This window comes from Pezoporus wallicus, unplaced genomic scaffold (assembly GCF_028554395.1).
Source record: "Pezoporus wallicus isolate ANWC-B61680 ecotype Strahan unplaced genomic scaffold, APGP_CSIRO_Pwel_v1 contig_5767, whole genome shotgun sequence".
NCBI lineage: Eukaryota > Metazoa > Chordata > Aves > Psittaciformes > Psittacidae > Pezoporus > Pezoporus wallicus.
The window spans coordinates 3,582,041-3,594,644 of NW_026640599.1; the positions used below are offsets into that span (position 1 = coordinate 3,582,041).

The window sequence follows — 12,604 nt, forward strand, 5'->3', positions numbered from 1 at the left end:
GGACCTTAAAATCATCTAATTCCAATCCCCCTGCCATGGGCAGGGACGCCTCACTCTAGACCATGTTGCCCAAGGCTCTGTCCAAACTGGCCTTGAACACCACCAGGGATGGAGCATTTACCTGTTCAGTGCTCATCACCCTCACAGTAAAGAACTTCTTCCTTATATCCAACCTAAACTTCCCCTGTTTAAGTTTAAACCTATTACCCCCTTGTCCAACACTACAATCCCTGATAAAGGGATTCAGTATCCAGCATCCTTGCAGGCCCTCTTCAGATACTGGAAGGCTCCTATGAGGTCTCCACGCAGCCTTCTCTTCAGGCTGAACAGCCCCAACTTTCTCAGCCTGTCTTCATATGCGAGGTGCTCCAGTCCCCTGATCATCTTTGTGGCCTCCTCTGGACTTGTTCCAACAGTTCCATGTCCTTTTTATGTTGAGGACACCAGAACTGCACACAATGCTTCAAGTGAGGTCTCACGAGAGCAGAGTAGAGTGGCAGATCACCTCCTTTGACCTGCTGGTCACACTCCTTTTGATGCAGCCAAGGATAAGGTTGGCTTTCTGGGCTGCAAGTGCATACTGAAGCCAGCTCATGTTCATTTTCTCATGGACCAACACCCTCAAGTCCTTCTCTGCAGGCTGCTCTGAATCTCTTCTCTGCTCAACTTGTAGCTGTGCCTGGATTGCCCCAAGCCAGGTGTAGGACACTGCACTTTGATTTGCTCATGAGGTTGGCACTGGCCCACCTCACAAGCATGTCAAGGTCCCTCTGGATGGCATTCCTTCCCTCCAGCGTATCAACCGAACATAATATTTACATTACTTCCCTTTCCCTCAAACATCTTCCCCTTATAATAATAGCTCCAGAACTACATAGCTGCTTTATTGGCACACATGAGCGTTTCTATGGACACACATGGAGCCACACGCTGATTCAGCCACATGCTAAAGGGCTCTCTTGATGGGTAAATATCCACAGAATTTAAAGACAAAATTCTCCAAGACAGTACTTAATGCTTTCCATAAAGTTTTCTAAAGATACTATGAGACGCATGAATGCTGTGAACTACAAGTTAAAATATTTCAGATTAGTAGCCATTTCTATTCCATTTTCTTAGTTTGTGGACAGAATTATACTTTATCCTATGAATCAGTTTAGCATTCCATGGAGCCAAGCCTGCTGTCCCTGGGGAGGCAGCCCCAGCCACCTTCCCTAAACAGAGCAAGGAGCAGAGCTGACTCACAGGGCCAACCCAGGGAGCTACCCTGTGCCACGGGGTGCTCTGAAGAAAGCAGCCTGGCCAAAAGAATGACATTGCAGATTTGCCATTCTCTCCAAGGAAGGAAAATAAAACTTTGCTGATAAATAACCTTTGGGGTTTCTGCAAAACCAAGAAATGACAGACTGGATTATCGAGGAAGGGAGAATAGAAAGATGAAAAAATGAGTGTAAAACAAAAAACATGCTAGGGCTGTGTCTGAAGAATGGGTAAAACCAGCATGCCAGGATGTTCCTAACAAAACAGAAGGATTTGAGACAGAAAGGTGTGTTATAGTCTCAAGGATTCACTTTTCAGGTGTGGTTCCCTTTGAGAAGAGGGGATTTTTTAAATTAAGTGTTACCATAAACTATTAGCTCGGACTATACTTTTGTATTAGGCATGAAATCAGACATTCAGATAGTAAAATTAGTATTATAAAATGCTTAATAATATCTTTGCTATACTTAAAGCAGTAGACAAGTTTAGCTAGATTCATTCACAAAGGCTTTTCTGCTGATATGCCCACATCCACCCACAGGGATGCAAAACTAGAAATGGACTTCTCAAGTCTCCTAAGATCAGGTTCCCCATCAGGATAGATCCTGTCATAAATTGATAAACTCCACCTAAAAATAGGCAAGATTTATGCCTCTGTTGCTGTGATGAAAGGCAGCCCCAGATCCCCCCTCCTCAGTGGCTGGAAGGCATCCAGCTCCTAGATAACGAATGCCCCCAACCAGTCCTTGCCGGCTTGTGAGAGAAAAGTGAAAATAACTCTCAGAAGGGAATAAGCATTAGTTTTAAAACACAGAGAGACTGGGATTTGGCCTTTGTTATGGATGAAGTTACAGTTGCCTGATAGGGAGGATGTATGGGTAGATAATTAATCTTCAGTGAAGCTGGTTGTGGGAAGCCCATTAACAGCTCACTTAGCTGATGAGAAACAGTGGCTCTGTGACAACATTTGAGTTGGGCTGGTGAGACACAGAGCCTGTTTGTTGTTTATTTTCAGAAACACCAGCTTCTGCTCCATATGAAGATGGCATTCTTTTTTCATTTTTCATGTAATATTGAAAATTTTGGTTTATGACATGACAAAGGCTTTAGAAATGTTAGTGTTTATTTCTACAATTAAATGATAATTAGCATAATTTTTTTTTTACATTTATATACCTCTTAATAAAATCTTTGTAACTCTTAACACAAGGAATAATAATTTATTTTCCTTCCTTGTTTTTCAAAGTTCAAATTATGCATGAAACCCAAAGCTTCCACTATTATTATTTTTTTAACTGGTTTTAAGCCTCCTCAAATCTAAATCAATATTAAAATAACATGATTAAAATTATTTAAGTTAGTTAAGGAAAATTATGTAACAGCAGTTTTTAAAGTGTAACAGCAGTTTTTAACGTTTTTAAAGCTTTTAAAGCAGTTTTAAAAGTTTTTAAACGTTTTTACATGTTTACAAATTCCATACAATCTATTTTAAATCATTATCTGTAGTATATTGTATCAAAAAATGAAAAAGAAGACATTAACTATAAAATGAACTACCTGTTTGGTTTCAACTTTTGAGCAAGTTCATATGGCAACACTAATACATTCATTAGAAATTCAACTTTTCTTATTATTTTGTGATTTAAAATTTGTAACATTAATGTTATAACTAATATACTGTTTGCTTCATTTGCGTTCCTGGTTTGGGATGAATTTCTGCCATGAAGAAGCACAGAGAAAGAGATCATACTGACTTTTAAAAATCTATAGCTTCTCATCATATCATATCTGACATTTTCACAGAGCTCTGAGAAACAGAAATAGCTTTAAAGTTTACCTCCACATTCCCACTTGCCTGATTTCCAGTTGGCCTATGTCCAGGGTTTTGACTGAAGCTCATTTCTTAATATTTAGCTAATTTAAATGCTAATTAGACTAATTTGATTAATAAAATGTGGTAGGAATCCATTAACAATTTTGCTGCTATTGCTTTATGTCTACAGAGAAATTTTCTAAAACAGGACTCCAGGGACAGTAGCGCATCTGTTACCAGTTGATCAAGTTGGATTTTTTGTAATACTAAACCTTAGACTTGGTAATATATTACAGAATTGCAGAGGAGATGGAGGAGTGATGTTAAATTTTCCTGATCTAGCCCATTTTGAACATAGGCCACCAATGAAGAAGAGGCCTTATGCTATCCTGAGCCCATCTGCTTCGTGGGTTTTGCTTCAAGTTTTATATACAGAGGAAGAAAACATGACTTGTCTCTGTCTCTTACTACCTGCTATAGTTGTTCCAGCTGATTCTACAGTTGTTCTGCCTGGTGCTACTGCTGCCTATAGAATGAATTCAAAAAATTCACCTCATGTCTGATACTGTGGATAGACTTTCATAGTCTCTTGGGAAGAACAGATGATCTCTTTGGAAGAACAGTCGTAGTTGTTTGGTTTGGGTTTTTTTTTTTGTTTGTTTGTTTTGATTTTTGGTTTGGTTTGGGTTTTTTGGGGGAGATATTTGTTTGTTTGTTTGTTTCTGCAGCATGTGCCATTACTACAGGCAGCAAGCAGAGGTCAAATATTCAAGATGTAACTTTGAATCTATCCACAAGCAGAAGTTGCTCCTGGGCTTATTTAGATCACTGAATTTTAGTCTGAAAAAGAGAGAAAAGAAGAAACCCTATGGAGAACCCCCATGGGATTTATACAGAAGGAAAACAAGCTCCTCTAAAAACCAAGTGCCCTTCTGTAGATGTGACATGTGGCTGTTACAGCAGTCTGTGTCACAGATAATTTTTTTTAAATCATATCAGTGTTGAAGTTAAGGCTACCTTCCTCTCTCAAATTCCCCAAGGCTATGCATTAGGCAACACTGGTGAAGAAACTTGGCTTCCTTTCAGATGTATAGACAGCCATACTCAAAGTGAAATACCTTTTCTGCACAACACTATTGTTATTTAATGCTGCCTGTCTTCTAGCAACAGAAAAGTGCACCCTTTTCTTAACAAATGAGGCTGCTACAGTAATTACAATGCAGTAAGAAGTGAAATGGTCCTATGCAAAAACCTGTCAATAGACAACATTGTAATGCAAAGAAAAAACCAAGTATTTTTCACAGGTAAAATAAGGTTTTCCTTACTAATCTGATTAGTGATCGGTAATTACCTGTTCAGATGAAAATACCTTTACTCTGTGATTGAGGTCTAAAACTTGCTCCACTCTAAATCAGCAATATTTATCTGTGCTAGCTCCTCTGTTTCCTACCGCATTAACTTTCCCATGCCATCTTCAATTGAGTTTAGAACTTACGAAAACAGACAGCACTGCAAATGGTGACTCTGATGCATCCCAATGAATCCACTGTATCTATCAACAAGGACATGCACCTCACAGTGTTGAACCTTTCCTAGTTTTTGTTCGTAGCGGTTTTGGCTTTGTTGACCTGAATATGTTATAAGGAACTGAAAAGGTCTTCTAGGGTGGCAAAAAGTAAAAAGAAAAGTTTTGCTAAAAAAGAAAATTATCTATTTTGGACTCTGATCTCTTCTTGTGTCAGCTCCCATGGCTGAATTAGTCATGTAGAGCATGCAGAGCAGCAGCCCCATGGGGCCACCTAAAACAATCCACTGATTTTGGGGAAACACAACTTCTGATCCCTCCCTGCTAAAGATTTTCTGTGATACTTAAAGTGGAATATGTAACTGAATATGCAAAGTGGAATATGTAAATCAAAGGCCTCTAAGCATCTTCTGAAAGTGAATATATTGTACGCAGGACTTTTGAGTTTACAAATGTATTTAGATACTTAATTATGACTAAAAAAATATCAGTGGCCCATAGAAATCTAAATATCATTGTGGTCCTGGGCATTACTACTTATTGCTTTAGTTTTCTACCTGTAGATATTACTCTACAAAGGACCTCAAAAGATACACATGTTGCAGTTAGTGAGTGATGTGCTCAAATATAGTAGTGGTGGGAGCCATACAAGCATATCATAATTAACAGGGAGTAGAAAGGAAAGAAAGTAATCAGTACTGAGAATACCACTTACCAGGGAAAAAGCTCTGTATCAGTTTACAATTATTTTAATTATTTCTGTGCTTTTTTTTTTGTTTAAAATTTTGTTCACGAATGCTATAAGTAATTGTAACTAAATTTGCAAGAATCTCAAATGGAGGTCAATACTCACTTCTACATGTTGACAGGTCTGAATGAGTTTTGCCAAAAGAGTTTCCAGTTCTGTGTTCCTCTTAATAAGGTTGGTGAGGTTACTCTCCAAATTTTGCTGTCAAAAAGAAAGGAAAAGAGCACGTTAGCATTTTGAAGAATTCAGTGTTTAGGTGAACAGCTGAAAAATGGATATATTTCCAGGATCTGAATTTTGTAATTACACAGGTATGAACATGAGACCTTTATTTTGATAGGCTTCATTAGATGTTTTGTCTATGTATCAAGTAAGGCAAGACAAGAGGGTGGAAAATTTCAAGATAAGAGCCGGTTCTAGAAAACAGATTTTCTAAGGAAATACTGAAAACTAGATTAAGCAATTAGTTTTAGCTGGGAGCAGGGGAGGGCAGGGGGGAGAGGGAGTAAGAACAGCAACAAATCTAAAAACATTTCACCAGAAAAAGTGGTTTATTTTGGCTGAGAACACTTTTTGACTCTATTTCCTGTTCTCAGTCTAACATATGAATTTAAAAGCTGCTGCTATCTGAGGTCTCTGAGCGTGTGCCCTTTGGGAGCACACTTGTAAGGACCCAGTAGACGGGTCAGTACTTTCTTTTTGGGATTCACAGTGCTCAGAAAGATTGACTGAATTAATTCCCTAGTTCAGTAGAGTTATATTTTTTTATACAAACATCTAAAGAAAAATATCCTTTCTATGTGTAAGAATGAAATATCTACCCGCAGATTGTGCCTTCACAAACTGTTCTTGTGAGAGAACTTGTGGTTTGTGTCTGTTTATCAACTGATTATGGCTGCAATAAATATCTGCAACTGTGGGAGATCAGAGTGCTTTCCAGCTTCCAGATCTGAGGCCACATCCTGACCATTGTGCAACTGCATGTGAGATTGAGATCTACCAACAAATGTCTCAGCCTCCCTTCTACCCTCTGTATACACAGGAAGGAAATCCAAGCACAGGAGGAGGTCTGTGATGGCTGTGACCTGTTCCCTGGTCTGGCTGCCTTGGGATCCGGACCCTGCAGTAGTACATCATGGAACTTGCAGCTATCAGCTCCTTGCTTTTTACTACACATCCCTAGATAGCTGCTATTTTACAGGAAAATCTTCTGGAAGCATATGGGCTGAAAAGTCTTTTTTTTTTTTTTTTTTTTCCCCTTAAAATGCCTTTAAAAAGGGTCCCGACTGTAGACACTTACCTCAGTAACTTCAGAGGCATGTATTTCATTTTGAAAACCTGGGTGTGACAAGCTGTTTCTCATAGTTATTCAGTTATGGAAGTGTGTGAGATTAGTCCCTTGCTTAGTATTCCTGACAGGCTGACAGTCCCTGCCTTTTAATTGTACTTTGTCCTCTGAGCAGTACCCAGCATCTAGGAAGCACTCAACAAGAACACCAGAACTTAGTCCTGTGCTTCTCTCCCTACAAGGGCTGTAGTTTCTCTGCAGAGCTCCATTTCATCCCTCCTCATCTTTTATTAATGGGCTTCTTTTTTTCACACTACTGCTTTTCCCCCCAATGTATCTATTCCATTGCTTAAGTCCCTTCAGCTACCATTAACAAACCCGACTTCCCTCATCCTTCCCCCCTGCCCGTTACCACCTCCATGCACACATTTTATGTGTGTGCGTGTTTGCTGGTGTTGATATTCTCTGTCTATTTCATGCTGGTTTAAAGCACTTAGTTCCCTGCCTTCCCTTTTTTGCATCTGTGCAGTCTCCTTACTCCTTCTTGTATATGGCTACAAACAAAAGAATCTGGCAGTATTTCATTGCTGAACCATACATTTTGACATTTACCAGGACTGATGCTGTAAACACCAGAGGAGCAGTCAGTCCTGTTCCATTAAAGATAGCACAGGATTTTGATGGCTTTGCATATATAACCCTTCTGAGAAGCGTGATAGGTGTTTGAAGTGCATATTTTTGGCATTTCTTCCCAGCATAACCATGCATATCGTGTATCACAACCTTTGGCTGTAAAAATACCTTCTACACTGCATTTATTTTATAGCCCATTAAAACAAAGAGTAACAAGAACGGGCATTCTTTACCAAACAGTTTGAACTGTATCTTGTGTTTCTATAAGCTGTACTGTGAATGGTCATTTAATTGCAAAGGCATGTTTGCTGTGATGTTATATGCCCCTTTGTAGAGCTGAGACTCACATGCAAAGTCAAAATACCATATATAGTTACAGTATCAGATAACTTTTGCCTTTAAAAAACAGTTTGTTAAGGGGATCCAAATGTGCAAATACTCTTGAAAAGATATATACCTTCTTATTGCTCATATATTAATTTTGAATGTTTTAATATTTTATACTAAAAGGTTTTAAATGAAAACATGTATTCTTGATTTGAGACTGCCTAATTTAAAGTGTATTATTTGACGTAATAAATGCTAACAGATAGGACCTGTACATATTATGAAAAAAAATTCTTAAAGTTTTATGGAATATTGCAGTGATTTTAGATATCCTGAAAGTGTCTAGCAAAGGACATTACTACATTAAGAGTAAGTACTTTTCTCTGAAACAGGAATTTATTTATCCATAATTATATATAATTATATCCAGGATCTTTTCAAAACCTGGATAAAGAACAACATTTTAGAATAAGTTTCATATGTAGTCAATATCAACATAAACCCATTTATATTATTATACTAAATTATTACACAGGTCTTTTGATGGCCTCCACATTTCCAAACTGTGAAAACAGAGAATAGCTACTAAACAAGTAAGTTGCTTTACAAAAATTGTTGTTAATGAGTTCTTGTGGTCTAGCTCCTCAAACTGTGTCATTTTCAAACTGGAAAGCTTGGAAGTTTTGTTAAACTTTTGTGGGTTTTTTGTTAAACATCAGTTTGCTTGTTAAGTATCAGTCTATATTAATGTTTTACAAGACAGTAAGAAGCCGGTGGCTGCTTTCTGAAATTAATGTAAATCTTTCCAGTTTTACTAGGCAAGTACTGAATAGGAGCTCTTTAAATTGGCCTGACTTGAAAGTTTTAAAGGTCATCAAACTCAATCAATTCTCGCAGTATGCTTACCTGGATCTTCCCTTGGCAGTATCTTCTTCTAGTTCTTTACCTTATTCTATTCCTAGATGACCATGGTACCCCTCTACCTACCACATGATAGATATCAGAAGCAGAGTTCAACCCCTGCCCTCTTTCTTTACGCTATATAGGGGGAGCCTGAAAAACGTTTAAATTTCAAATGCAGAAATTTGCTCAAAGACTTTCTGAACTGTCACAAATGCCTTTCACATCCACACCTAAAACTTCCCAGGTTGTGTGAAACTTCAATGCCAGATTTGGAGCTCTGGCCATCTTGAAAAATTGATCCAGTTCTGTAGACTAGAATTCCTGGGATAGTGAATTACAGACAGGTTTTAAGCCTGGACAAAGTCTGCTTTCATATTATGATGTGAATGTGAAAATGAGTGGCAGAATAAGCCTATTCTAAGTGTCTTCCTCCCACCTAATCTTCTACTGCTGTTCTCTTAGGTGAACCAAATTACAACTGTTTTTGTTATTTTATTTTTAAATGCACAAGGTATACAATAATTTCTTAAAAATTTGCAACTGCCTTCCCTTATCCTTTTTTGTCACTTGCCAATTTTCATTGTTATCTGCCTATTAAAGACTGACCTTGGAAACGCAGGGGTTGGTTTTTGAATGTACAATAGTTGCTGTGTATTTGCTCTGTGAACAGGCTTCAAGCATGTTAACTCACTGAATGCAAACTGCTCTCAAAAAATAAAAGCAAGGTTGAATGCTTCCTGACTTACGAGTGCAGACCTAGCTCAAGATCTTGACATTCCATGCATGCTTTGCAACTGTTTTTACAACATCCAGTATAAAGTGAAAAGAATGCTTACTGTCCATTTAACTTTGTCTGAAAACTATACAACATAAATATTCCTATAATATTGGGATAAATCCAAGTAGATGAAATCACAGACATGTAATTGAAAGGGACAGGTAAGGATGATGTTTCATTTTGAATCTGCATGCCTATAAAATGATATGATCCAGGGACTAGAGCCTGAAGCTAGAAAAATTAATGCTAAAAATTAGAGGAAGTCAACTCAGGGGTAGATGCTCTTTTTAAGCTGCTTTTTATCTCACACTGAAGTCATGATTTTGCTTCAGTAACGACTGCGTGAGGCTTGTGCCCTGATTGAAGTGGGAGGTCAGACTAGATGTTCATAATGGTCTCTTCTGGCCTTTAAATCTATCAGTCTATGAAAACCAAATGTGAACCCATGCCCTATTCCAAATTAACAGTCTCACGCAAAGCATTGCTTGTCTAAGGAAGGTAGCACAAACAGATAGTCCTAAACTGCTATATGGGTTGAAAATGCTGTCAAAATAAATTAATATAAGCTTCTTGTCATGGTTTTAAGGAGAAAAACGCTGAGTTGCGTGCTCGTGCCTTACATCACAGCAGAGAAAACAACAACATCCCCAAAATCATCTTCTCAGAGATGTTTTTCTGCTCCAGAAAAAAAAACAAACCCCAAAATCTATTCAAAGGGCCAGAAAATGAAGCATATAGCTATCAGCTACAATGAGATTTTAAATTTTATCTGAAGTAAAGACAGTCTTTTTCTCATTAAAAACACTATTTTTCTTGCCATTAGTAAATACAAAGATGCATTTGTATTTTCCACTCACTGCTTACTGAAAGGCTTTGAGAACCGGTCCACTGAAGCTGCAGTACTGGGACAGTACCTTGTAACAACAGCCTTGATTACCATTTACATAAAATCCATCATGATCAAAGCTTTTTGGCAGGAAATGTTGACAGCAGTTTGCATTTCCTTTGCTCCTGGTGTAAAATTGATCAGAATAAGGTATATTTTGGAGATACTTCCTGGTTTAGAGAAGAAAACAACTTTGGAGAGACTTCTGGGATTATCAGAGTCCCACATAGTGGAAATTAGGTTTAGTAATTACATCAGTTTCATAAGAACCACAGCCACCCCTCCCCCCCATCATCTCCTTACAAATGAAACAGGGATAATATATTCCCACATTTGGTTGGGAAAAGCATGTAACCAAGAGCCACACAATAACACTGCAGTGAAATAAAAATGAGGACTAAACCATCACAAGGAGGAACTGTGATGGTATCCTAACTTACCCTAACAAGGTAACCAGAGTGATGTTGACTTGGCAGATCAGTCTTTAGTACACATAGGCTGGCTAGAGACCATAAATATACACCCTGTGACTAACAAAGTCCATGGAACCACATTGTCACTGCAACTGTTTCTGTTCTTGACTTGTTTTGTTCTTGGCTTGCATGTGCCCCAGTTACGTTTTCACCTCGTCGTAGTGACATACCCTATGAACTAGGCCTGTTGCCTTCAGGACTTGTGGCTATCTTATTAAAAAAGCTGTCGATCAATTCCAGAAGAACTGCCAGAACATTAGACATGGTTTTGAGCCAGGTTTTGGGTGTATGCGAGTTTAATGTTTCCTTTGGTGTTCTTTATTTAAATGGACATGCCAGGTGCACATGGAAAAATTTAAGCTAATTTTTATTCTATGTACTTCTCCTGAAACAGATGACTGCTCTTCCGTAGGATACACATGCGCGACCCTGTATTTTTCCAGCGAGGGAATGGTAACATTTGTGGTTAATAGGAATTATTGACCTCAAGTCTCAAATGGCCAGAGCTTGACAACTGCACTTCACAATTCTATGTGTAAGGAAATAACAGCTATGATGTTGATATACTCCTGGGGACTAAGATTTTTACCTCAAGTGATTACAGTATATCACAAGAAAAGACCCATGAGATACTGCACTGTTAATTAATTGTCCAGGACTATTTGTATTAAAAGCGCAATAAAAAATAGCTACCTTTGAAGTCACTATGACTTAAATGATGTTAACTAAGTTGGGTCTATTTTCATACAGGAATATCACTTATTTTCTTATTAACACCCATTTCAAATGGGAAATTGTGGAAATTAAAGGAAATCCAAGCATTTCAGATTCTTGACCACATAAAATCTTTATTAACTGAAAGGACAGCATTCTTGGGAAAACTTAAAACTGCACTTTTACTTCTCTGCAAAGCCTCAAGTAAAAAATATATATTTTTATATACATATAAAATACATATATGATATATACACACACACATACATATATATATGTATAGTATGCTATAGCGGAAGTTTTCCTTTATTGTGTAGTATTAGGTTTGGGAAAGAAAGAATGTATATGCTTAAAAACTATTCAGACTGTAACAGGGACCATGATTACTGAGAACACAGGCCAATGGAAATGATGCTGCTTAGTTATTTTCAATATTATAATGTGAAATGGACATATCAAAAAATGAGAAGAAAGTTATTTTTTCTTTTAAACAGGGACAGCAATTTATTTTCTGAGGGCATTCAAACATGTTATAAGAACTTTTCCCCAGTTTAAACAGCGACAAAACTGGCTCTATAAGGCAACCAGTTTTTTTAGATTCTCATTTAAATTAAACTATTAGAAGATATTCAAATGTTGGCTTGGATATGCGGAGTTGATTGAACCCTATTTCTAATAAGTCATTAATCAAAGAAGGACCACAATAATTATCAGGAATCAAGGATCAAGAAAGATTAGATGAAGCACTTGACTAAATTAAAAACCAAAACCAGTCTTGGACTAATATGCGAGTTAATGCAGAACTGAAGGTATATTTGAGGGCCCAATATATATTTCTATATATTTTGGCCTTCAATGCAGTAGTCAAACTGGATGCTGAAGCATTAAAAAAGCACAACAAATGCCAGACACACTGTATTTAAAGCATGTCATTATAGACTTATTGTGGAGAGCTAAAGGGTTTGTAAGTTCATTCTTTTCCCCATGGACTAATCCATTGCAATGAAGGAGGTTAAGGAGAACTTGAACTGTTGCACAGCTGAAATCCAGCGTCCTGGCTGTACCCACTTCCAACCTTCCAAGATATGGAATATACTTAAAACCAGGAGTTCAACAAGAGCTCCTGCTCATGAAATGCCTAATCTAATCTTGCACAAGCAAGATCTGGGAAGTAGTCATTCCAAAACCTGAAGTTCTGACTTTTGCACATAACCAAAGTTCTGAATTTTGCACACATATATATGAAGACAAAGCAT

The 12,604-nt window shown here is 37.7% G+C and overlaps 1 protein-coding gene across 3 annotated transcripts in view; it reads right to left on the reverse strand.

Annotated features, from left to right (window-relative positions):
• MID1 (midline 1) overlaps positions 1–12,604 on the reverse strand; it is a 246,926-nt gene that overhangs the window by 39,689 nt on the left and 194,633 nt on the right. For all 3 annotated transcript variants that reach the window (XM_057419564.1, XM_057419565.1, XM_057419563.1), the window contains exon 3: positions 5,452–5,547. In XM_057419564.1, coding sequence (XP_057275547.1) covers positions 5,452–5,547 — 96 coding nt within the window. The remainder of the gene's footprint in view (positions 1–5,451; positions 5,548–12,604) is intronic.